Genomic DNA, 25,936 nt, shown 5'->3' with positions numbered 1-25,936 from the left:
AAGATGAGCTTTTCAATATGTTTGAAATCAAGAAGTGCCTTAAAACCAAATTAAATTTGATAACAAACACTATTTTTACTATGTCCTGTACTAGATATTGTATGTACATTTCAGCACTTAATCCTCCAAATACCTCCTTGTTATTATCATTATTAGACACAGTATCATCTGTAATCATGCTCAGTTTAAAGATGGGGAAATCGAGGCACAGTAAGGCTGTCATATGCCCCGGGTCACACAGCTAGTAATGCGGAATTAAGAGTAGTAGCCTTAGCCTAGAGACGGGATTGATTTTACACACACACACACACACCCCCAAAAAATCAAGAACTTCAAATATAAAAGGATAAATTAAAATAACCAAAACCAAACACAGTACAATGAAACGGAGGCTCAGCAAGGTTAAATAATTTGTCCAAGGCTACACAGAGGATATCAGAACCAGAATCCGATGGCTGATCTGTCTTGACTCCAAAGCATGGTCTATTTCCAAGAAACCACGCTACCACAAACACGTGTTAAGGGGCAGTATGCATGTTCGTTGAATTAATAAGCCTGAAAACAAAGTTGACAAGGAAGAGGGTAAAGCTGTAAAAGAGAAATGAAAACGGGAAAGTGGTTCACGGGCAGGGGGAAATAAAGGAAAATACCACCCCCCCCCCCCAACAGCTTTCCAAGCAGCGCACTGAGGGCGAGCCAAGGTGCTGGATCAAACTTTGCGCGGGTACCGTCGGACACCCAGACTAGCGGGGGCAGTCTTCAAAGAGATGGTTCTCGAAGAGCCTGCCTCGGAGCACTGTAGCCAAGCCCGGCCGCCTCCCGCGCCCTCCCGCGCCCACGCCCTCTCTCGACAGCGAGTCACCGGCCGGGCAACACCCGACGACCACCGGAGGCCAGCAGCCTCTCGGTTCCGAACAGCTGGCTTAAAAAGAAACACAAACACATGTCCCCAGGCAGTCCGCAGCCTCTCCTCGGGGTCGGAGCCCGCCGCTCGCTTCCCCAGCCGGTCGGACAGCCATGCTCCCCAGAACCAGAGCCCCTCGGGGCCCGCAGCTCGTCGCCGTGCAGCGCCGCCGACCGCGGTCAGTCCAGCCTAGCCCAGCCCAGCGCAGCGGCGCGGGCGCCCGCTGCCGGGACCCCAGTAGGGCCCAGACGGAGCTGGGGCGGTCGGGCAGGAGGGCGCCCTTCGGGCCACGCGGACCGGCAGTACCGGCGAGCAGCGGGCGCCGGCGGCCGGGCATTTCCTCTTCCTCCCTACGCGCTGCGCGGCGGCGCGCCGGCGGCCAGGCTAGGCCGAGCCCGGGCTCGGGCGCCCGACCGCGGCCTGCTGGCAAGCGCGGGGAGGCGCCGCGCCGCCCCCGCCGCGACCGCCGGCCGCGGGGCCTGCGGGCGGCTGGGCCCGGCGCGGGCAGCGAGAGGCGGGGCCGGCGTGCGGGCGGCGGAAGGAGGCGGAGGAGGAGGAAGAGGAGGAGGAGGCGGCGGCCGGGAGCCGGGGGAGAGGGGCGGGGGGTGGGCCGGGGGAGGGGAGGAGCGGGATTTGCGGAGCGCCGCGCCGCAGCCGGGAGCCGGCGGGCCCGAGAGTGACCGAGTCACGGCGGGCGCCGGCGGAGCCGCGGCGTCGGACCCGCCTCCTGGAGGAGCTCAGCCCCGGCCAGGCCCGGCCCCATTCCCGCCCCGCGCCGCCTCCCCGCCGCCGCCGCCGCCGCCGCGGGAGCGCTCCCCTGCCCACCCCGCCCCCGCGGCCGAGCCCGGGAGTCGAGTGGGAGTCGGCCGGCCGGCGCGGGCAGCGCCGGGACCCCGCCGGGGACACTGCAGCCCGAGCCCGGGAGGGGCCGCGCCGCCACCGTCTGAACTAGGATGTCCCGACATGAAGGTGAGAGGAGCCCCCGCCCCCACCCCCACCGCCCGGGCCTCGGCCTACCCCGCCCGGGCCAGGCGCCGCCGAGGGCGGCCGGGAAGCGGCGGAGACTTCGGTCGAGCCCGAGCCGGGCCCGAGGCGCCTGGCCTGGGAGCGAGCGAGCGAGGGCGGAGAGCCGCGGCGGCAAGGCGGCTGCCGCCGCCGCTGCCGCCGCCACGGCCGCGGCCCTGAGCTGGGCCTGGTGCCGGAGGCGGGGCGGCCGGGCCGGCCGGAGGGTTTGCACTGTCATGGGGCGGGGGAGGGGGAGGGGAGTCGGCGGGGCCCGTTACCGGCGGGAGCCCGGCCCTCGGGACTGATACCGGACGCCGCGGCCCGCCTGGCCGGCCCGGGATCCGCGGGCTCCGGCGCGGCCTAGCGCTCCCGCCGCCCCGGAAGGGCTCAGTGCGGCCGCCGAACGGGGCCGCAGGCGGCGGCGGGAGACAGGAGCCGTCCGTGGACCCGGCAGGCGCGTCCGGTCGCCGGGAGACGACGGCGAGTGCCCCTACCTGCGGGCAACCGCGGGGCAGGCGGGAAGGCTCTGCGGCCGGGGAACGAGAAGCCCCCGCCACTCGGAGCCCGCCCCGGCCTCGCGGCTAGGCCTCGGCGCGTCCCTGGGCTCGGGTAACCAAGTTCCCGGGGCGGATCCGGCCGGGCTGGGGCGAGTAAACTCCCTGCTCGATCACCCGGTCAGAGCGGGACTCGCTCCGGGCGGGTCGCGGGCCCCTCACCCTGCCTGCACTACCTATCCAACCAGGTTTTGGTAAATGACCGTGGTGAGGTCTGTTAATGGTCAGGGGGCGTTTTGGACTTGTTTTTCGATCTAAAAACATGATTGGGGTTCAGTTGCAGATAAGCAGACAGTTCTAACTCAGTCCCAGGGCACAAAGAGAAACATGTCTAGGACCGATGTATAGGCGTTGAGCCGGTAAAAAATAAGTTAACTTCAATTTACTGCCATATGGTTTAGGAAAAGGGGGAGGGGGTTGTGTTTTCTTTGTTTCACTACCACAGGTCTTTAAATAAACAAAAAAGTGTTAAGAGACTTGGCGAAAAGTTTATCCTGGTAAGGTTAATGCAAGATTGTAGAAGTGGCTTGCAAGTATTGTGTACTCTTGATTTTAAAATCCTGTATAGGTGATGTAGGAGTGGAGAAAGTTTAGTGAGTCAGATTAGTGTGTGCTTCACACCACTGCAAGGGTTTTCTTAGAGAAATGCAGGCCTTAGAATTTCGAGGTTGAAAAACCCAGATTGATTAAAATTATATTTAGGGTAAGTTTCAGAATTTGTATTATTAATTGCAGTGTTGAGATTGACTCAAAGAATATTTTGTGTTCAAGGATTCTATATTTTAAAAGGCTCAAAACTAAATACCATCTTCACTTACAGTACGCAAGTGTGGACATTTTGAGATAATAAGTTACTTAGGCTCATAGAAATATTTGGAAACTATGCCCATTTTCCCAATTTTGCCTACTTAATGGGAATGTATCCTCTATCTCTGGAATTTAAAAGAAGTTGTTACCAAAGCTCTGACCAGATTTTAACTTGGGATCTTAAAGTTAATGTTATATATAGTTGTATGTACGTTGAACACCTTCAAGACAAAATGAAACTGAGCATGGCTGCAGGCTCTCTTACTCATGAGAACTGGGATAGTTAAAACTATAGAATCAGCAGTGGAAGAATGGTTTGAGACCCATTCTTCTGCTTCAGAAAAACATCCAGATAGTTCCATTCTAATTGAATGGTGTCCTGGGAAGATTCCTTTACCCTCAGTAATCTTTTAGAGTAATTAAAATTCTTGAATGTAACACGAATTCTGTAATTTAAGCCCGTTTCCCCCTATTTGGCCCTGTGGAAAGGCATATGGTTATGAAACTTAAATTACCTTTTAGTTACTTGAATATTACTGAACCTCAGCACATTAATAGCACACTTGCTGATATCTTACATAATGCCAGATGTTTCTGAAAAAGGAACATTCTTATAATTGGTCAGTTGAAGGCCTACAGTACAGTATTTGACAAGTGATTATCTTTTAAGGGGCTACTTTAAGGCCTAAGGCAGGAGTGGCAGCCTCATTAAGAATCACATTTAATTCATTAGATATCTGTTTTGTGGAGTATTGGTTCAGGCTGCCATTATTTACTCTATCAACAAATGTAGAGTTTGACACCCTCACTATTGTAGTTCTTTTCCCACCTTTCTCTTTTTTGGGCAAACGAATCCCATTTCTTTCAGCATTTCTTTAGTGGTATGATTTTTGTGGTCTTTTAATCATCTGTCCAACCTCCAAATTCTCTGTGGTTCTTATTTCCTTTCACACTGTGACCCAGAACTCAATGTAGTAGTCTGGTAAAAGAGCTGAAGTGTGCTGCCTGTAATGTTGTACTTGGATTATGCTACCTTTTCAGGGCCTTCCGAATGCATGTGATTTGTTACTTTGTCTTTGTGCCCACCCTGAAGAGTTGCAGGATATTATATGTAATGATGTAACTTTGGACAACACAGCCCCAAGATGGACATCTGTCAAGCTTAGAGTCTCTACCTTGCGAAGCAGTGGACCACTTCTGAGAAAGGAGATGCAACCAGGAACGTAAAGAAATGCTCTAGCCAGGGTTCAGCGTACTTTGTCAGCCAGGTAGTAAATATTGTAGGCTGGGTGTGCTGGAAGGTCTCTGTCCTCTCTGCCATCGTAGTCCAAAAGCAGCTATAGACCACATGTAAATGAATAAGCACAGCGTTGTTCCAATGAAAACCTTATTTTTGGATGCTGACATTTGAATTTCATATAATTTTCATGTGTCATAAAATGTGAGTCTTTGTTTTACCATTTAAAAATGTAGAAACCATTCTTAGCTTGCAGGCCATACAAACACAGGTGGTGGCTGAATGTGGCCCAATTTGGCCTGTGGGGTATAATTTGCCTACTTCTTTTCTCAACTAGAGCTTTAGAGAGTTGATGGAACTGAAATTGTTGGGAGCCCGTAAAGGGCCCACTCTGCTCGGTATTTATTCCATCATTTCCTTTGGGTGATGGTAGTGGGGAGTAACTGGTTTGGTCCGTAGTCTGTACCTCAGTTTCTAGCAGCGCTGTGTAGCTTGGTAGAGAAGTAATTGTTCTTCAGGGTGGGATACAGGCTTCCCAACTTCTCAAGACCCTGTCTGAGTGGAGACGGCAGTACTCTATATTAAAGTCTCCTGCTTGCCCACTATGACTTTTCTAGCCAGAATTCTATTTTTCCAGCCTCTAATTCTCTTTGTAATGTTCTTGTCATGTTAACAAACCTTTTACTTCAGTGCTGGGTCACTTTGTGTTCACCATACTAACACTGTCTAGCTCCATGTTACGCACAGCAAAACCAATCATTGCCTTTTTTATTTGTATGAATTTTTTTTAATGTTTCACTACATACTTTCTTTTGAATTTGTTTAAAAATAAGAATGTTACTCAGAGCTTGAAATTCATTTAATAGCTTGGCAGATTAGGCCGCTGCCTTCGGCTCGGGTCATGGTCTCAGGGTCCTGGGATTGAGCCCCGCGTCGGGCTCTCTGCTCAGCAGAGAGCCTGCTTACTCCTCTCTCTCTGCCTGCCTCTCTGCCTACTTGTGATCTCTCTCTCTGTCAAATTAATAAATAAAATCTTTTTTAAAAAAAAGTCAAAATTACTCAGTGCTTATTAACTAAAATGAAATTATGAATGTTCTTGCATGAGTTTGAGCCTAATTGATTACCTGCAGTTGAAACACATGTGTTGCCTTAATTCAGTCAACCTTTTTTCAGTTGCTACTATGTATAGGGCACTTTGCTAGGAACTGGGGAATGTGGGGGTGAATGAATGAGACCCAGCTCCTCATCTTTAGTTCGGTGGCACAACATCCACAGACAAATGTGAGACATGCCTAAGGAATGGCTAAACGAATTAATAACAAAATAATTACCAACTTTTTTCTTAACCAGATTTCTGCACTTCAGAAAGGGAATCTGTTTTTCTTGAGTGCCTTCTTAACTTTCTGGTGGGCTACTCTTGATTTTGGAAAAAATTGAGATTTCAGATAGAGTTCTTATCTTTACTGGATTTGTATTTCCCCTAGCATTTAGAAAATTCTCATATGTAAAAATGATACCGAGTAAGTGAACAGGTAAGTGGTCATGTTCTGATATTATTCTCAGAAGCATCTGATACTGTTTATTTTCAAATTGTAAAGTACAGAAGTAGGTAGGCCATTAATCTAGCTTTTAAAAGTTGTACCATTTTTTAAAAATTGTGCCACTCTTGTTAGAAGATTTAAATTTTCTCTTCTCTAAAAATGTTATCTGACACTAAAAGCATACATATAGATGATCCCAGAGCGAAGTACAATAATTTTGTTTTCAGGATTTGGGAACTGCAAAGCCAGGGTTGGTAATTGGCTTGTGATTTTAATGTGGTGACTTTTGCCTTCCTGTAAGTGAAGTAAATTGACTCCCACTGAAAAGATTTTTACCAACATGTCAGATCATTTATTTTATTTTAACTATGATCTGTTAAAAGATTATGACATTCTTATTTAAGACTTCTTCAGTTCAGTAAATCATGACTTACATTTACCTTGACTTTCAATAAAGGATAGATAAGAATGTAAATATTTTAATTTCTCTGGTCTTCAGTTTCATGATTTCATAAAAAGCTCATTTTGGAGTTCATTTCCCCTAAATTTTGACATTCCTGTTTAAGTTAAAATGTCCTAAAATATAATTTTCTTATTTTAAATTGGAAATTTAATCTGGAAGAAATTCCTTTCAGTCTTAGAATTTTAAGATGTATTAGCAGCAATTTTATTTAAAGATTGAAAACTTTTTTTTTTAACAATAAAAATGTAATAAACTGATGTGAAACAAATCCCTAGACCAGGCTTGCAATATCTTAAAAATGAAGAAATCCATGCGCTTATGAGTCATAATTTTCAAAACATCAGCTTTATAACATTTACCAAGTACATTTGCTGAAGTTTATGGGTTTTTTGGTGTTTTTGTTTTAAACTGGAGGTCCAAAAGCTATTTTTAGTGAAGGTTAAGGTATTGTTGGATTATCCTAGAGGTAGTGTTTTTTAATTACAGCATAAATATTCCTGAGGGTTATTTTCATGAGCATGAACTCAAAGGAAATATTTCCTACATTTTATATTCATAAAAGTTAAGGGGTGCCTGGTTAAGCATCAGACTATTGATTTCAGCTCAAATCATGATCTCAGAGTCACGAGATCTAGTCCCCCATTGGACTCCACACTGGGTGTGAAGCCTAAGAGTCTCTCTCCCTCTCCAGCCCCCTCCAATGCGGGTACTTGTGCGGTTCTCTACCCACCCTGAGTTAAAAGTAAAATGCTGTTCATAATTAAAATCTCTGTTTGTAAAAGATTTGTTCTGTGTTCATTTTAGTGTTGTCCTAGGACCCATGTTTTTTAGTTTTTTTTTAAACAATAAGGTATAGATTTTTTTTTTTTTAAGATTTTATTTATTTATTTGACAGAGAGAGAGATCACAAGTAGGCAGAGAGGCAGGCAGAGAGAGAGGAGGAAGCAGGCTCCCTGCGGAGCAGAGAGCCCGATGCGGGGCTCGATCCCAGGACCCTGAGATCATGACCTGAGCCGAAGGCAGCGGCTTAATCCACTGAGCCACCCAGGCGCCCCAAGGTATAGATTTTTTTGTTGCGGAGGTTATTCATTAAAATGAGGAAAGTGGGGCACCTGGGTGGCTCAGTCGATTACGCATCTGACTCTTGATTTTGGCTCAGGTCATGATCTCAGGATTGTGGAATTGAGCCCCTCGTGGGCTCTGTGGCTGAGCGCAGTCCGCTTGTCCCTGCTTGCACACACACATTCCCCTCTCTTTCCCTCACTCTCTCTCAAATAAATGAAATTATTTTTTAAAAATTATTTTAAAAAATAAAATTGTAGAAAGAACCCTTAAGAGGTGTACAATCAGAACTTTTTTTTAAATGTAATTTTTATATGTTAGCCGTGTCCTGATTCATGATGGAGATATGTGATAAGGCAGTTTTCTAAGGGGCACATTACCTAGATTCCATGGGAAGGAAGTGAGTGATCAAGAAAAGAGGACGTTCTTGGTATGGTAAGGGCAAGAGGACAGGACGGTGTTGGCAGAGGAAAGTTAGGCAAGTTGGGCATGAAGCTTGGAAATGATCTGTAGCCACAGGGAATTAGAAACAAAAAACCAACTTTCATGCCTGAGGAAATGTCCTAAGGGCTGAGTACCAGGAGGTGAAAACTCGGTGTTCTGCAAAACTAGCAAGAGATGAATTTCCTCGTTAGGCACCTTCCAGGGTGCCATCCCTACTACCTCTCTTACCGCCCTCCCACAGTGTTTGCGAATGGTGGTTTTAGTTGTCATTCTGAATAGTAACAGAGCAGTGTGGGTCCATCCGCTTCGTGTATGTGGTCAGTGTATTTCTTCCATGGCTGCAGTGCCAACCAGCAGTCCAGAAGATTTTACTGCTGTCTGCAGGGAACATCAGAAGTATGGATGGGTCCCTGCAAGTCTATCACTGCCGCTAGAAAAAACCAGCTGGAATCACAAGAGTGCGTCAGTTAAGTCACCTTCAGCTAGGAGGGACAGACAATAAATGGGTGAAGCCTCTTGACATCATGACTAATTAGGTTTTAACATTAAGTCCGCTGAATTGTGTGGGGCTTTTTTTTTCCTCTCTTGCTGGTACTCAGTGCCAGTGTCATGAACTTCAACATTTTTTTTTTTTATAGTAAGAGGATTTTCATTAGAGTCACTTTAGAGTGCTAACTTGAGCTAGTAGAACCATCACAGGCATATTCAGTTATAATTTATTTTTTGGTTTTGACTTAATTCTTTTGTTGTTCCTTGAAGACTGTTGTCACCCTCCCCTCCCACCCAGTAAAACTAAGGGTCCCTCTAGTGGCACTCCTACCTTATTCTCCAAGCATTTTTTTATGCTGTAATTGTTTGCTGGTTTCCCTCCCCAGGAAGCTCCCTGAAAGGTAGGTATAGTGTTACACTTACCTTTGTGCCCTACCACTGAGCCCAGTGTCCCACCTTGAGAGGCCAGACATCTATGTGAACACTTGTGTGTGATTGTTGGAGATGTTATTACTTGTCTAAAAAGTGGTGAGACTAGAAACTGCTGTCTTTTTTTTTATCTGGGGAGCTGGTTAAGAAGGAGGAAGAATGGAGGAAAGGGGATTTGGGACTTTCATAAAAGTAAGAGGGGATGAATAAACTACACAGAACAAAAAAACTTAAGAGGAACTGACTCCTGGGGGAATGGTTTGGGATTAGCCTCGGGTACTGTTTTTGGTTCTACTTCTAGCTCTGGTTTCAGATGAACTGACTGTGGGTTCTGAATATTAATTGCACCATGCGTGAGTTTCCTGATTCATTCAGTTGTTCATTCAGTGGCTATTTATGGGCTTCCCACTCGAGTACCACTCAAAGTCATCTCCAGAGCTTGCCACAAGTTGTTGACCCTTGCTGCAGGATGATAATATTCAGGGTTTGAAACACCTTTGGGAATTAAATGCTTTCCTGCTGCCCAGGCTGTGGTTCTTTTCCAGTATGCTGGAATTAGTCCTTGAAGTTTATATTTTATGACGAGGTAATTAAATCATGTATGTATTTTAATGTTTTGGCAATATTCATCTCCCCCTCCTTTTTCTTTTTCTTTTTAAAGCTTGTTTTCATTTAAGTTTCTCAATTACTTCTAACTCTGCCTGGCAATACATTTCTTTCTGTAACAGTATTGTCCTTTGACTATGGTAGTCTCAACACACATCTGTGTATGTTAATTTGTGTTCAAGAAGGTTTTTCCTCATTGGTTTATAAGTATCTTTTTGATGCTTAGAGAGAAAACAGCTCAAGGGATAAAATGTTTAAATTTTGTATTCAGTTTACGGTTTTTTGGTGCAAAGGCTTAATGGCTATATAGCAACTGTTGAGTGAGTAAGCACACAGTTCTGCTTTTCGGTATTCTTCCTCAACCAGTATTCTCCTTTGGTGTCCTCTATGGTTGTAGAGGTTTGGCACTGCAGGGAAATGAGAACTTTCTAAATTAGGAGTTAAGGACTTTTTTTTTTTTTTCTTTTTTTTTTAAAGATTTTTTATTTATTTATTTGACAGACAGAGATCACAAGTAGGCAGAGAGGCAGGCAGAGAGAGAGGAGGAAGCAGGCTCCCTGCGGAGCAGAGATCCCGATGCGGGGCTCGATCCCAGGACCCTGAGATCATGACCTGAGCCGAAGGCAGCGGCTTAATCCACTGAGCCACCCAGGCGCCCCAGGAGTTAAGGACTTTGCAGTAAAACAGGCAGGGATTATTTATAGGAGTTGTTACAGGGGCATCTGGGTGGCTCAGTCGGTTAAGTGTCTGACTTGGGTTCAGGTCATGATCTCAGAGCTCCCTGCTCAGCAGGGAGCCTGCTTTTCCCTCTCCCTCTGCCCCCACTCATGCTTAGGTGCACACACACTCTCTGTCAAATAAATAAAATCTTAAAATAAAAATAGGGGCGCCTGGGTGGCTCAATAAGTTGAGCATCTGCCTTTGGTTGTCAAATAAATAAATACAATCTTTGAAAAAAAAATAAAGGAGTTGTTATAGATGTGTCTCTTCTATAAGAATGAAATGCATACCGGGAGCTGGGGGTGTTTGGGAATTGGGAACCAGGTAGTTTTCATAATCAGAGATCTTGCATTCAGCCTGATAAGCTAGGGGTTCTGATACAGTTAATTGCAACTTGAAATTAATGTAAAGTTTGCAATTTGTGTGTGTGGCTATAGCTGTGGATATACATAGTGGTCACAGGGGAGGTACTAATCTTCCCTTTCCTAGGAAAAATAGTCATTAGACCTGAAGTGACAGTGGATGAACACCTGACCCATGGTTTTCCTGACGTCCCATGTCAGCCATACCACATAGCTTCATGTTCTTTCATTTTCTATAAGCTTTTTAGAAATCACCCAAAGGAAGAGGAAATAGCAAGTCTACTTACAGAATTGGATTAGCCCATCACTATACAATAGAAATCTAATGCAAGCCAGAAGTAATTTTAGTTCTCTGGTAGGGGGGCACCAAGGTGGCACAGTTGGTTAAGGGACCCACTCTTGGTTTCAGCTCAGGCTGTGATCTTAGGGTTGTGAGATCAAGTCCTGTGTTAGGCTCCATGCTCAGCATGGAATCAGTGCTTGAGATTCTCCTTCCTTCTCCCTCTGCCTTTCCCACTTGTGTGTGTGTGCATGAGCTCGCTCTCTTTCTCTCTCTCTCTCAAATAAATCTTTAAATTCCCTGGTAGCCACAGTAACAAAGCCAAAGAGGTGAAATTAATTTAAATAGTTTGATACTTTAACTTAGTATATCCAAATTATCATTTAAACATGTAATCAACATAAAAAATTTCTTTTTTCCTTACAGAATTAAAAAATCTAGTGTATATTTTACACTTAGTACACTTCAGATGCTAAATTTGGATCGAAAATACTTGATCTTAGCTGAGAATCCTCTTCAGACACGTGCTTTGGGGGTCTGCTAATACATTTTTTGATCACATACAGTCTCTTTTTCTAGGTACATATTGATATAGTATTGCTGTCTTCTTAATGGTCCATTCATTAACATTCTGGATTTTTGCTTCTTGAATTTCTTTCCTAAGAATCTTTTTTTTACCTTCCTTTTTCACTTTAAAATTATTTTTAAACCTATGTTAGCAACATATAACCATTACAATAGAAAACTACTTTATAAACAGCTACAAATGTATATAAAGTATAATCCCTCTGTGGGCTCTTAAGATTGGAAGAGTAAATAATGGCCTCGGGGTGATTTTAATGTGAGTTTGGGGGGTTATTTTAAGTCCTCTGTGATGACAAATGTAGAACTTGTGAAAATTGTTACTAGTCTATTGCAAGTCTATTATGGTGGATTGAGGAGGTAGTTGTAGATTCTATCTGGTGGCGATAGACTTTTTATCATTTGAAGAAAGTGACCTCCAGGCTTGGTAATTTATTGGAAGGGTATATTTCATTGTAATGAGATTGGATATCTAGTATCCATCTGGAAAAGGCCTTTAGCATCTAACAATAGAAAAGCAGGCAGTTATGATTCTTCCTCAAAGTAATTTTAAGAAAATTGGGGCAGTGACTGGCTCAGTCTGTACAGCATGAGACTCTTAATCTTAGGGTCCTGAGTTCAAGCCCTATGTTGGGAGTGGAAACTACTTTAATAAATAAATAAATAAAAATTTAAAAAAATTTTAAGAACTGATTATGAGCTAATAGTCCACTATCAAGGTTAGTCAGCCACTGATGATTTCTCTTTTTTACCTGTTTGACGTATTGTTTTAGCCAGTTAGAACTACAATTGCACGTAAAAATAGAGCATCGGGCAGTGTGTTGAAAATGAAAGACCTTTTGGTTTTTGCCTTCATTTCACTAAAGCAACATTTCCATGCAACAGTCAGTTTTATGGTTCTGTTCTTTTTTAGTCCCCTGCAGCCAGATCACTGGAACATCAGGAATTTGTGGCTTTCTTTTTCTTACTAGTGCTATATGGTTTTTGGGTGCTCTTATGTATGGGTTCCCAGAGAGTACTTGAGGGCCAGCACTATTAACATCACCTAGGAACTTGGCTAGAAATGCAGATTCTTGGACCCTACCCTGAACCTACTGAATCAGTTTCTGGGGGTGGAGCCAAGGAATTTGTGTTTTAATAGGCTTCTGCCTGGACCCAGTTAGGACCAAAGACCTGTATGTGTGAGATGGTTATTGCTGGTGACAGGGGCACATGATGGTTGCAATACCATTTTTCATGGTATGGTGCTAACCAAGTGGAAATATAGTTGCTGACTGGCCTCATTCTTCTTGAACACCATGTTACTGTCACCCAAGAAAGTGGAAGAGAGTTGAGGCTCCCCACTCCAGACCAGTGAACTATTAATTTACTCAGCACATATTTATTGAATTAACTGGATGTGTACTTGGGACTAGGCACTGTTCTGGCCTCATGAATACCATAATGAATAAAACAGAAGATTCCTGTCCCTATGACACTCATACCGTTTTTTTTGTTTTTTTTTTTTTTAAATGACCCATTCTATTAGAATTAATATTTTAGGACGGGCGCCTGGGTGGCTCAGTGGGTTAAGCCTCTGCCTTCGGCTCAGATCATGATCCCAGAGTCCTGGGATCGAGGCCCGCATTGGGTTCTCTGCTCAGCAGGGAGCCTGCTTCCCTTCCTCTCTCTGCCTGGCTCTCTGCCTACTTGTGATCTCTGTCAAATAAATAAATAAAATCTTTTTAAAAAATGAAAAAAAGGGGCACCTGGGTGGCTCAGTGGTTTAAGCCTCTGCCTTCGGCTCAGGTCATGATCTCAGGGTCCTGGGATCGAGCCCTGCATCGGGCTCTCTGCTTGGTGGGGAGCCTGTTTCTCCCTCTCTCTCTGCCTGCCTCTCTGCCTACTTGTGACCTCTCTCTCTGTCAAATAAATGAATAAAATATTTTTAAAAAAAAAGAAAAAAAAAGAATTAATATATTAGGGGTACACGGCCTCTGAGCCAAACCTGGCTGGCTGCTTATTTTTGTACATAAAGTTTTATTGGAACACAGCTACATCTGCTCATTTACATATTGTCTTAACTGCTTTTATATTTTAATGGCAGAGTTGAGTAACTTTGACAGAAGAAGCTGAAAATATTTACTGTTAGGCTTTTTATAGAAAAACTTTGTGGATCCCTGGGGTAGGCCATAAAAGAATCAATGTTAATAGAGTGTTAGGAGGCGACAAGTGTTATGAAAAACCATACAGTGGGTTAAGGGAATAGAGAGTGGAGTACTCATACTGTGGTCAGGGAGGGCCTTTTTGAAGATGAGACATTGAAAGAAAAAAACGGAATTAAGTGAAGGATATTTAGAGAAGGAAGGGGGCACCTGGGTGGCTCAGTTGAGCGTCTGCCTTGGGCTCAGTTCATGATCCCAGGGTCCTAGGATCAAGCCCTCCGTTGGCCTCTGTGCTCAGCAGGGAGACTGCTTCTCCCTCTGCCACTCCCCATGCTTGTGCATGCTTCTCTTTCTGTCAAATAAATAAAAAGAAGAAAATAAATCTAAAGAAGGAAGGATACAGCTAAGGATATAGCAGGTGCAAAGATGTTGAAACTTGGAATGTTCTGGGAGCAGCGTGGAGGGCACTGTGGCCAGAAGACCATGGTTGAGAGGGAAAGGGAAATGTTGCCATAGACAGGCCAGATCCTACATACCATTGTATTGTGGGCTGTGGTGAGGATCCTTTACTCTGAGTATTGAGAAATGTGTTTTCAGAGCCCTTCTATAGAGAGGTCTTCATGGCTAAACAAATGGCAGAGGCTGGAAACTAAATACCTAGTGTTGTAGCACATTCCAGCATCTCTAAGAAACATTTCTTTACAAACTTTCCCTTATACTTATTACTCGTTTTAAGTTTTGGCTTCCTCAGCCCCTGTGTATCTATGTATTCTGTTTAGCTGATTGTTCTTGTAGGGTGTGGGGTTTGGTAGAAAGCAAATATCTCTCTGGTTTAAATGTAAAACCTTTGAGCCTAGAAACTGGGTCATCTACATTAGCAGCTTTTAACTTTAAAAAAATATATAACACATATTAAGAAACGTATCTGATATTATGATCCAGCAGTTACATACAGATGTAACGAAATAAGAGTTTCACAAAACAGCACTCATCTTTACTGTGAGAGATGTATTCTGTTTTCTGTTGTTTCATTAAGAACAAAACACTGACCTTTTTGTAGTTCATAAGTGTGGTGATTGGCTGTTCACTGCGTATGTGACATGTGCCTCCCTCAGACCTTACTAACACCTCGGCACATTACCCATATGAGGTGGAGAAGAAGATAACTAGTTGTGACCTTCTAGATTGACTTCACATTCTACTCATGGTTTGTGACTTGCTATTTGAAAAACACTGGCCAATGCTGTCTAATCCAAAACTTCCAAGTCCTTATGTGCAAAGTATTGTGATGGGTACGGAGACAAATAGAAAACTCTTAACAGTTTTTGCTTTGGGAGGGATCTATTGGAAGATCTAAGTATCTTAGATAAACTAGCTATAGTATGACTGGGGCAGTAAGTGTCAAATCAGTTATTACAACTTCCATGGTGTTGCCAAGTGGATTAGAATGTTATTGGGTGTCAGAGAAGGCATTCCCAAAAGGGTGGCATTTGTGTTTTTTTTTTTCTTATATTTTTATTTATTTATTTGACAGACAGAGATCACAAGTAGGCAGAGAGGCAGGCAGAGAGAGAGGAGGAAGCAGGCTCCCTGCTGAGCAGAGAGCCTGACGTGGGGCTCGATCCCAGGACTCTGAGATCATGACCTGAGCCGAAGGCAGAGGCTTTAACCCACTGAGCCACCCAGGCGCCCCAAAAGGGTGGCATTTAAACTGAAGACTTGAAGAAACAACTGTGAGTTTTAAATTGAAGTGTAATTGACATAGAATATTATATTAGTTTCAGGTATACAGCATTGTGATTGGATATTTATATACATTTTTTAAAGAGATTTTATGTATTTATTTGACAGTCAGAGATCACAAGTAGGCAGAGAGGCAGGCAGAGAGAGAGGAAGGGAGGCAGGCTCTCGGCTGAGCATTCCAGGACCCTGGGATCCTGACCTGAGCATAAGGCAGAGGCTTTAACCTACTGAGCCTACCCAGGCGCCCCTATTTATATACATTTTGAAATGATCACCACAAGTCTCATTTATTCCCATCTGTCACCGTACAGTGTTTTTATAATATGGCTGTATTATAATGGCTGTATTCTCCATACTGTATTACTGTATTTTTATAACAAGAGTTGGGGATTAGAGCCATCTACCAAGTGAGAGAATGGTAGAGGGTAAACTAGAGAGCTGAGAAGACGTGAGGTATATTGGAGAGAGGTGGATGGGACAGCACCAAGACTGGAGTTTCTGGAAGAGAAGACTCCTGTGTGTAAGTGGTGGGAGTGAGGTATTTGGCAGATCGATTTACCTAGGAATCCAAGGGGGGAGTGGGACAGGACCCATTTGTTCTGACTCCCAGCTCGGTGCTAGAAGTCTGTTTTCTTATTATGAAAGAAAGATACTGATATCTGTTTAGCATCTCTCCGAAGGTTATTTTGGAGATGAAATGCCAGCCAGGTATGAATGTTTACTGAGTAAAATAAAGCGCTGCGTAAATGTAAGATGATGATATTTTTATCCTGGGAATAAGATTAAAAAGGAAGACTGGAGCAAGGTAGATAGGAAAGGAGTTTAGGTTGCCACACTGAAGTCAGTCTCTGCCTTTATCCGTATAGATTATGGGATGGAAGAGGGGGTAGTACACCAAAAGTTTTAAGCAGAGAAAGGGCTTGTTGAAAGTGGTATGTAGGAAGATGAGTGTGGTAGCGCACGCAGGATAGAGTGATGCCTGTGGTGGGGAGACCAGAGTTTTTTTCGTGGAATAAGCTTGAAGTTAAAGGGGCCTGAAGTAGTCAGTGGCAGTAGGAACAAAAGGAAAAAGATGACTTGAGCTAGCCTTATTGCAGGAGAACAATTAAAGTATAATTTCAGGACAACCAGCCTGTGTGCTGGAAGAATAAGAGGTTCTTCTACTAAATGAGGAAGATCGGAGTGGAGAGATGGGGAACTGTTGGGGGGAGAATAATTTTTGGCTTTTGTCATTTTCAGTTTAAGGTGATTCTGGGCCATTAGGTAGAAATCAGGAGTTGAGAAATACTACCCTGGCACTCAAGAGAGCAAAATCTTGGCTAGGGGTGAGAATTTTATAGCTCCCTAATTTGAAAGCCTGGGAATTTGCTAGATTTCTAAGGAAGAAAACATTTAGAAAAGGGAAGATTGGAGACATAAGAGAACCATGACTGTGATGTGAATGCAAGCCACAGAGACCCTTTCCTGATCACCCATTTTTCTATAATAGTACTTGTCACACTGGTATTAACTTCTGTAAGTTCAGGCTTCTTTGCATAGGCATGAGAGGTGATGTAGATGTAGGAAGGGAAAAACTAATATTAACCATTAATACTGCTATACTAATAGTAGTATTTATTGAGTGCTTGCTGTCTGCAGGCACTGCTCAGCATTCACATGGACCAACCCATTTAAGTCTCACAACAGTCCTGTGAAATACATATTATTATCCACATCTTATAGATGAGATTGATGCACTGAGAAGTTAAGCATCTTGCCCAAGGTCATACAGTCTGTCATAGGTTTCCAGGGGAAATGGGATTCCAACCTGGGCCTGGCTTCTCAACATTAAGTACTCTGTACCCAGCGCTTTATAGGCTGGTTCCTACGGCAGAGACCCTGATCAAAAGGCTTAGTAAAATTTCAAAACAACCCAGCAAGATATGTTAACCCATTTTACAAATTAGGAAATTGCATCTCAGAAAGGTTAGGTTATTTGTGCTAGGTCACACAGATAGTAAGTGGTGAAGCCACTTACTGTCTTGAACCAATTGCTGTCAGAAACCAAAGCCCATGTTCATTTATATTTCACTTGGAGGTCAGCAGACTTTTCTGTGGAAGCTATAGCAAATACAGCTTTGGGGGCCATATGGCCTCCATTGCTGCTCCTCTACTCAGCTGTTCATAGTATGAAAGCAGCCATAAGGCTAAACATAAACAGGTGAGCATGGCTATGATCCAGAAAATCTTTATGGACTCTAGAATGTGAATTTCATATAATTTTCATGCAGCACCAATTATTGTTCTTAAATTTTTTTTCTTTTCTAAACATTAAAAAGTGTAGAAACTGTTCTTGGCTAGCAGGCTGTACAGAAACAGGTAGTGGGCCAGATTTGGCCCATGGGCCGTTGTTTGCTGACCCCTACTTGATTTTATTTTATTTTTTTTTTAAGATTTTATTTTATTATTATTATTTTTAAATATTTTATTTATTTGACAGAGAGAAATCACAACTAGGCAGAGAGGCAGGCAGAGAGAGGAGGAAGTGCGGAGCAGAGAGCCGGATGCCGGGCTCGATCCCAGGACCCTGAGATCATGACCTGAGCCGAAGGCAGAGGCTTTAACCCACTGAGCCACCCAGGTGCCCCTTAAAGATTTTATTTTTAAGGGGCACTTGGGTAGCTTATTTGGTTAAGCATCTGCTTTCAGCTTAGGTCATGGCCCTGGAGGCCCGGATCGAGTCCCACAGCAGTCTCCCTACTCAGTGGGGAGCCTGCTTCTTTCCCTACCCTTCACCCTGCTTGTGCTCTCTCTTGCTCTCTCTCTCTCTCAAATAAATAAATAAAATCTTAAAAAAAAATTTTTAAGTACTCTCCACACTGAACATAGGGCTTCAACTTAACCCTGAGATCAAGAGTCTCATACTCTACCACCAAAACCAGGTGTCCCTGCTGACCCTACTTTAATCCATTCATTTAATAAGTATATTTTGAATACCATTTCTAAGTGGAAATGTTATATTGGCTTCCAGCTTTCATAAGATGAGAGAGGTGATTGTAATACAATATTGCAAAAGTGTAATAAATTTATACTTACAGTATATAGTCAATAGGTGATGGAGGCGCTCTTTCTTGGATGAATTCATGAAGGCATTCCAAGAGAAGTTACGCATTTGAACTGGTAGTTGATGGATTTCAGAGTGTTATGGTATTGGGGAGAGTATCCCATGGAGGGAGACTTGAAAAGGATTTTCCTTTGAGGAGAGACCATAAAAAATTTAACATTACTGAAGCAGAAAGGGTTGGAGGGGGCTAATGCCAGGAGATGAACTTTGTCCAGAGGGTAGGGTAATAGAGAGTGAATTTTTGGGAAATTCTAAGCCAGGAATTAGATTTTTGTGTTCCAGAAGGATAGCTCTGAAGGATGGATTTGCAGGGAGGAGGCGAACAGTTAAATTAGCATAAGATCAGAAAGTTGCTGTAGTGCATGCAAATAGGTGATTGGTCATTAACTAGGCATGGGGATTGTGGAAGAGTGAAAAGTCCAGGAAAGCTCAGAGTTCTGGCTTGATTAGTTGGGCATTGCCATCACCAAGATGCCTGTGAAAGACAGAGAAACATGCTTTGAGGAAGAAGGTAGGAAGCAGGGGAAAGAGAATTGATTTCCATTTTTAGCATGTTGGGTTTGAGGTACATGTGGGAAGTCCAGCTAGAGATGTCCAGGGGCAGCTGAACATGTGGGTCTGGAATTCAGAAGAGTTTGGACTTAATCCATAATAGTGGAGTCGGTTGCTCAGTGACGGTGAGAACATATGGATTGAGAAGATGAGGGGAGACTGATCACTAAGCTGTTGGAAACACTGAACATTTAAGGAGCAGGAGACTGTGAATGGGAAAAGCCTGGAGAGTAGGAAGAGAACCAGGAGAGAGTGCTGGCTGATTATCTGGGAAGGAGGATTCAGTCAGTATTGCTCAGATAGGTCAAGAGGACAAGGAATGGAGTGTTCGTTGGCTGGAGCTATTGGAGTGAGGAAGTTGTGGAACTCAGTGAGCATTTTCAGAGGAGTGGACTAGAGAGCCCAGACTGCAGGGTGTTCAATCCTCAATGTAGGTGAGAAGTTAGGAACACTACCTAAAGGTTTAGCCATGGAGGGAAGGAGAGATGTCAACAGCTAAAGGTATCTCCAGCACCTAGAACAGGTTTTGGCAAATATTAGAAACTGGGAAAATTCGGGCACCTGGGTGGCTCAGTTGGTTGGGTGTTTGCCTAGGGCTTAGGTCGTGATCCCAGGGTCCTGGGATTGAATCCCACATGTGGCTCCTTGCTCAGCAGGGGGTCTTCTCCCACTCCCTGTGCGCCCCTCCTCCCCTGCTTGTGCTCCTGCTCTCTCTCTCTGTCATAAATAAATAAAATCTTCAAAAAAACCCCAAAACTGTGAAACTGGGAAAATTCATTCACTCAATAAATAAATATGTGCCTGTAGGCACTCAGTATTTGAAACTGGGAATAGAGTAATGAAAGATAAGAAGTTCTCATTGTGGGGCTTACATTTTAATTGAGGGAAGAGGACAGCAAAGAAACCTGTAGTGTAATTTTGATTCATGATAAATTCTCTGTAGACAGTAAAGCTGAGTGAGGCAATAAGGATTGAATATGATAGAAGGTGAAAGAGTGGTCAGGAAGGTCTTTCAGATGATGTGGTCTTTCCTCCCTCCTTTCTTCCCTTCCATCCTTCCAGAGAGAACTGGAGTGTGAGGAGGGGAAGGATGGTTAGGAGGAGATTGGAGGGAGAGAGACTCCGAGACAGGCTCCACACCCAGCACAGAGCCCGATGTGGGGCTCAGTCTCATGACCCTGAGATATTATGACCTGAGCCAAAATCAAGAATCAGAGGCTTAACCAGCTGAGCCACCCAGGTGCCGCAGATGTGCTCCGTGCAAGCAGATACTTCATCGAGAACAAAGCCCTGGGGTTGGAATAAAGTAGGTTGTTTGAGGAACAGAGTGGCTGGGAGCTGACTAGGCAGGGAAGAAGAGAGACGACTAGGTAGGGAGAGAGAAACTGAGTTCAGATTATATGGGGCATTTATAGGCCTGGTGAGACATTTGAACTTAATTCTTTCAATGTAGGGCTACCAGAATTTGCTGGTTGTAGTGTAGCCAAAAGCATGTGGGTAGGAAGAGGGCCACTTACTGAGACAAGGGAGGCAGGAAGAGGGAAGGAGCATTTTGGAGGCGGTGGGGGAGGAGTCAGGAGTTCTCTTTTAGACATACTAGGTTAGAGATGTCGGTTAGATGTTCAGGTGGAGGTACGTAAGTCTGGATGAGTGACCTGGAGTTGAATTTACTGAATGAATGAACAAACACATGCTCAGCAGGTCATTAGAGATCTGAAAGTCAGGAATTGATGTGACGGATGTGACTGTGTTGCTTGTCTCTCCAGCTTACTGCGACTTGACTTCCCCAAACCTTTAACCAGGTAAATGTCTGTTTCAGGGCCTACAGACCTTGTCTTCTTTTCTCAAACAGCAGGAAAGAGGCAGCACAGAGGTAGAGAGCCCGGTGTGTCTCCTAGGGCATGCTGTAGTGATACAGGGCTAGACCAGGAGAGCTCACTGTGGGAATTAGGCCAGCTTGGTAGCTCGATAATGAATCAGTTTATTTTTGTTCTTTTTTTCTCATGAATAAAATCAAGAGGTAGCTGGAATAATAGACCTTTTGGTCCAGAAGGAAATCAACCTTACTTTTTTCTTTTTTTTTTTTTCCCAAATAAAATTGTGTTCTAGAAAGGCTGAGTCATACTACTTGAGGTCATAGTTAGGACTAGAATTCAGATCCTATGACTCTTATTCTAGCCTATTTTCTACTGTACATAGTGTTGAGATGAAGTGACCCAAAACTGTAGGCTTAGAGTTTATTTATTGGTTTGTAGGCTAATACTAGAGGCTAGATTTCTGGGGGGATAAAATTCTCCTGTTTACTTGAGTTTTTTTCTGAGATGCTGAATAGTAAATTTAAGAATGGAATTTTGGAACCAGACTGCCTGAATTCAAACCCCACTTGGTCACTTACTGACTGTGACATCAGTAATTGTTCATCTCTCTGTGCATCATTTCATGAAATGGGCATAATGCTTACTAGCCTCAGGGTAGTTGGTCACTGGTTATTATATATAAAATAGGCTAGTACCTGGCGTATAACAAGCACTCATTACTTGAGCCATCTGCATCATTTTCATCTTGGGTATAGAAAACAACTGTTTTATCATACTTCTAAATTCTTTGCATATAATTTGAGTGCTAACAATATGCAAGGTATATTTCCTTATATAAGATATAGTCCCTGCCCTCAAGGAATTTGCATTCTAAAAGAGCAGGAAGGATAAAAATACAGGAGATACCAAAAGGCTTACCTGCTTAAAATTAAAAGGCCAATGAGAGCTACCAGTGCCTCTTAATTTTCTGACATTCTGTAAATTAAAATGTACAGATGAAGGCACGGAGACTGAGGAAAGGGGATTTGAGCCAGCTTTGTGGAGAAGGGACTTGCCTCGACAGAGTAGAAGCATATAGACATTCCAGACCAATGCTGTGGCCAGAAATGAGGATGTAATGCAAAGGCCAAGGCAGGAAAACACACAGGAGATTTTGTGAATAGTAGAACAAATCTGCTGAGGAAAAGGCCTACGAAAGATAAGAGTGAACAGGATCCATGGAGAATATACCAAGACCAAGCATACCAAACTTAGCTTTTTATTTTTGATTAGGCTTCTCAAGTGGTATATCAAGGGACATCTGGCTGTTTAATTCAGTAGAGGCTGGGACTCTTGATCTCATGAGTTCAAGTCCCACATTGGGCATGGAGTTTGCTTAAAATAGAAAGATATATCAAAGTATCACTGTAGACAGTACCTCTCCCACATTAGGGTATGTCAGACCAAGACTGTCCTTGTCCTCAGGGACAGGATGGATTTATTAGATGACAGGATAGATGGTGTAAGAGCTGCTCATTAGTTGAGTAACTCACAGAGTGTTGATCCATAGGTTTGTGGCAACCTAAACACAACTAAGGAGATGATTCTGTATCCTTTTTTTCTGTTCTAGGACTTTAAAGAAGACAACTGAGATTAACACATAATTAATATATTACCCTGTTCTGTTACAAAGTTTCAGCACATCCACATTTTGCCATTTTTGTATCCGTTTCCTGCCCCCTCCCTTTTTTGGGGGTTTGAAGACTCTAAAGCAAATCCCAGACCTGCATATCATTTCATCCACAAATATTTCAGTATTTATTCCTGGCTGATAGGGATACACTACAGTACACAGCACACACACACACATATGCACACACACATTTGTATGTGAAGCTATAATATCATTATCGTACCTCCTAATATTAACAATAATTCTTTAATATTATCTAATATCCAGTTCATGTTCAGTTTTACCAGTTGTCCCAAAAACGTCTTTTTTTTTTCTTTTTTCATTCTCTTTTTATTCTCTGTATTTGACCTGTTATTTTCGCTGCCCAACCCTGATGCTTCTGTGTTTTAGCTCATTGTCCTAAGGAGAGAATGTTTCAGAGGAGGAAAGAGGGAGACACAAGATAGACAAAACCAATCCAAGACAGAGGTGGACAGACATGGTACCTCATCCATCTTCTCTGAGGTTGGGGTCCTGTCTCTAGCTAGGTCCAAGGCTACCTCAGCTGTCTGGCCCAGAAGACCAGAAAGGTCCGGGGGGCCTGGCTCCAGAGGGGGCCGGGGCCCCAAGCCCAGGTCAAGCTCATCATCCTCACTAAAAGTGTCTTCTTAAAGTTAGTTGGTTAAAATCAGTACTTACAAGTCTACATACTGCATTAGGTTGGTATGTCCTTTAAAATCTCTATTAATAGCTCTCTCCTCTTTTAAAAATGCCATTTATTAAAAAAAAAAAAAAGCCATTTATTTGTTAAGGAAACTGAACTGTTTCCTTGATAGTATTTCCCACATTCTGGCTTACATTTTTGTGATATCATTTTAATGTATCCTTTCATTCCCCATATTTCTTTTAAGTGGTACTCTGTTCTAGAGGCTTGATTCAGATGTTTGTTTGTTTTTGGTAAGACTGTTTCATAGGTGCTGACTATTTCATAATATTTCTTATTATATCACGCTGAGAGGCCCATAATGTCTGGTTGTCTCAGTGAGGTCAAATGTCAGCCTGTCTCCCCGTGGGCTGTCAGTGATGTAAGCTACCTGGATCTGTTGTTCAGAGTGGTTGCAAGATGCTGATTTTCCAGCTCTTACCATTTTTTCTGTGCTTATGCATTGGGATTTTTCTATAAAGAACTCTTATTTGCATACTTTAAAGAAATCACTGTAATGCTATAACATAAAAGGAAAAATAAAAATGTAATAATGTATAATAAAATAATGTGTCTTTCAAGATGTAAATGCTCAGGTGTGACTATATTAGGGGAAATAACAAAAGAGGTTGTACCTATATACAGGGTCACTTCACGGTGACTGCTTCAGATGCAAATTCCTAATAGACATATTGGCAGTTCAGATGTCTTAAACAAAGTTGCCTTCGGTGCTGTTTCTTTTTGAACAACTCATGGTGTCAAGTTCTAAACAATTTACCCAAACAGTTGAATTACTGGTGATTTCAGTGTGTGTTAAAATCATGCAAAAAGTACTTAGTATCTATATGTAGCACTGACTTAAGCTTCTAAGTTCAAGTCGTTACATACCGGGTTTTCCATTGGGACATTTTATTTATTTTTATTTTTTAAAGTAAACTCCACACCCACATTGGACCTGAGATCAAAAATCACATGCTCTGCCAACTGAGCCAACTAGGCACCCCTCCATTGGGACTCCCCCCACCCCAATGGACATTTTAAAGCCATGGGAAAGGTGAGACAGTTCTTCACTGTAATCACATTGCAAATTTTTAGAATCCCTGGTATCAGTCAACCTCCCAGATGCCCAGGTGATATCCAGTCATTGTGATAACCAGATTTTCAAAATGTTCTCTCAGAAGTAATACCTCCAGTTGAGCATTAACATATTAAGACAGGAAATCAAGTAAGTACTGCAAATAAACACTTGAAAATAAGAGATAAAATATATCTTTCTTTTTGCTAATATTACTTTATTCCTAGAAAACTCAAGAGACTCTTAATAAATTATCTTGTTAATTCTATTCATTTTTTAAGTGTCTAGGTGTATACCTAGGACTAAGAACTGCTGGATCATAGGGTATAACTAATTTTCATTTAAAAATTTTTGCTGCACTCACTTTTCTTCCATCACTAGAATTGCTTTTTTCTTTCTGATTGTTGTTGGTCTTAGGGATTTTAAACCTTTTTTTTTTTTTTTAAGATTTTATTTATTTACTTGACAGAAAGAGATCACAAGTAGGCAGAGAGGCAGGCAGAGAAAGAGAGAGGGAAGCAGGCCCCCCGCTGAGCGGAGAGCCCGACGTGGAACTCAATCCCAGGACCCTGAGATCATGACCTGAGCCGAAGGCAGCGGCTCAACCCACTGAGCCACCCAGGCGCCCCTAAACCTTTTTGATACAAGGACTTTTTTCCTAGTCATAATTGCCTTGTTATATATATATCATGTCTTGGCTCCTCCCAAAGATTTTCATTTTTATTGTAGACATCTCTCTGCCTTTTCTTTATGCTTTCTGGATTCCATGATGTCTAAAAAGGTCACTTTTTTAAAGAGATTTTATTTTATTTATTTATCTTCTAATTCTTCTTGAAGATTTTATTTATTTATTTAGGGGAGCACCTAAGTGGCTCAGTCCATAAGCGTCTGCCTTTAGCTCAGGTCAGGATCCCAGGGTCCTGGGATTGAGCCCCGTATCAGGCTCCCTGCTCAGCAGGAAGACTGCTTCTTCCTCTCCTGCTTCCCCTGCTTGTATTCTTGCTATTTCTCTCTGTCAAAATAAATAAATAAAATCTTTAAAAAAAAAAAAAAAGAGGGAGAGACAGCACAAGTAGGAGGGGCAGAGGGAGAGGGAGAGAGAATCTCAGGCAGACTCCTTTCTGAGTGCAGAACCTGACTCAGGGCTTGATCTCATGACACAGATTAGGACCTGAGCTGAAGCCAAGAGTCAGACGCTTAACCAACTGCTCCACCCACACACCCCAAGATTTTATTTTTAAGTAATCTCTACTGGGTCTCTAACTCATAATCTGAAGATCAAGAATCACATGCTTTACCAACTGAGCCAGCCAGGTGCCCCTATAAAGGTCACTTTTTTGGCCTTTTGCCATGCCCATAATTTTTTCTTTGTTTATTTACTTGCTTGCTTTCAAGACAGAAAAAAGGTAAAAAGTAAATTGAGGGAGTGACTTGAATCCATACATGTGGGAAGTGGGGAAGGCAAGATTGCATGGGCTTTAGAGAGAGGAAGAGGACCGGGAGATGGGAAATAGATTGCAGAAAGCCTAAGAGGGGAAATGACCTTGTAGGAGTATTGTTGACCACTGCTCTGTACAGTTATTGGGGGAGGTGGAGAAGGAAGGGACTTTAACAGTGGCTTGCAAACTTACTTGGCCCTGAATTGTAGCAAGAAACACTTTTT

The 25,936-nt window shown here is 43.2% G+C and overlaps 1 protein-coding gene and 1 non-coding gene across 2 annotated transcripts in view; both read left to right on the top strand.

Moving 5' to 3' along the window:
- Positions 1 to 1,721: 1,721 nt before the first annotated feature.
- The window catches only part of KCMF1 (potassium channel modulatory factor 1), an 81,107-nt gene continuing 56,892 nt past the window's right edge, over positions 1,722 to 25,936 (top strand). The window contains exon 1 of the mRNA XM_045979399.1: positions 1,722 to 1,873. Within this exon, the coding sequence (XP_045835355.1) occupies positions 1,858 to 1,873 (16 nt within the window). The 5' untranslated portion in view covers positions 1,722 to 1,857. The remainder of the gene's footprint in view (positions 1,874 to 25,936) is intronic.
- LOC123926281 lies at positions 14,678 to 14,780 on the top strand. Its single transcript, XR_006815209.1, has one exon. It is a non-coding gene; the product is annotated as a small nucleolar RNA U13 (small nucleolar RNA).

The sequence above is a fragment of the Meles meles genome, chromosome 15, assembly GCF_922984935.1.
Source record: "Meles meles chromosome 15, mMelMel3.1 paternal haplotype, whole genome shotgun sequence".
NCBI lineage: Eukaryota > Metazoa > Chordata > Mammalia > Carnivora > Mustelidae > Meles > Meles meles.
The sequence above is the reverse complement of the archived record's forward strand: the minus strand, read 5'-3'. Positions and strand labels throughout refer to the sequence as shown.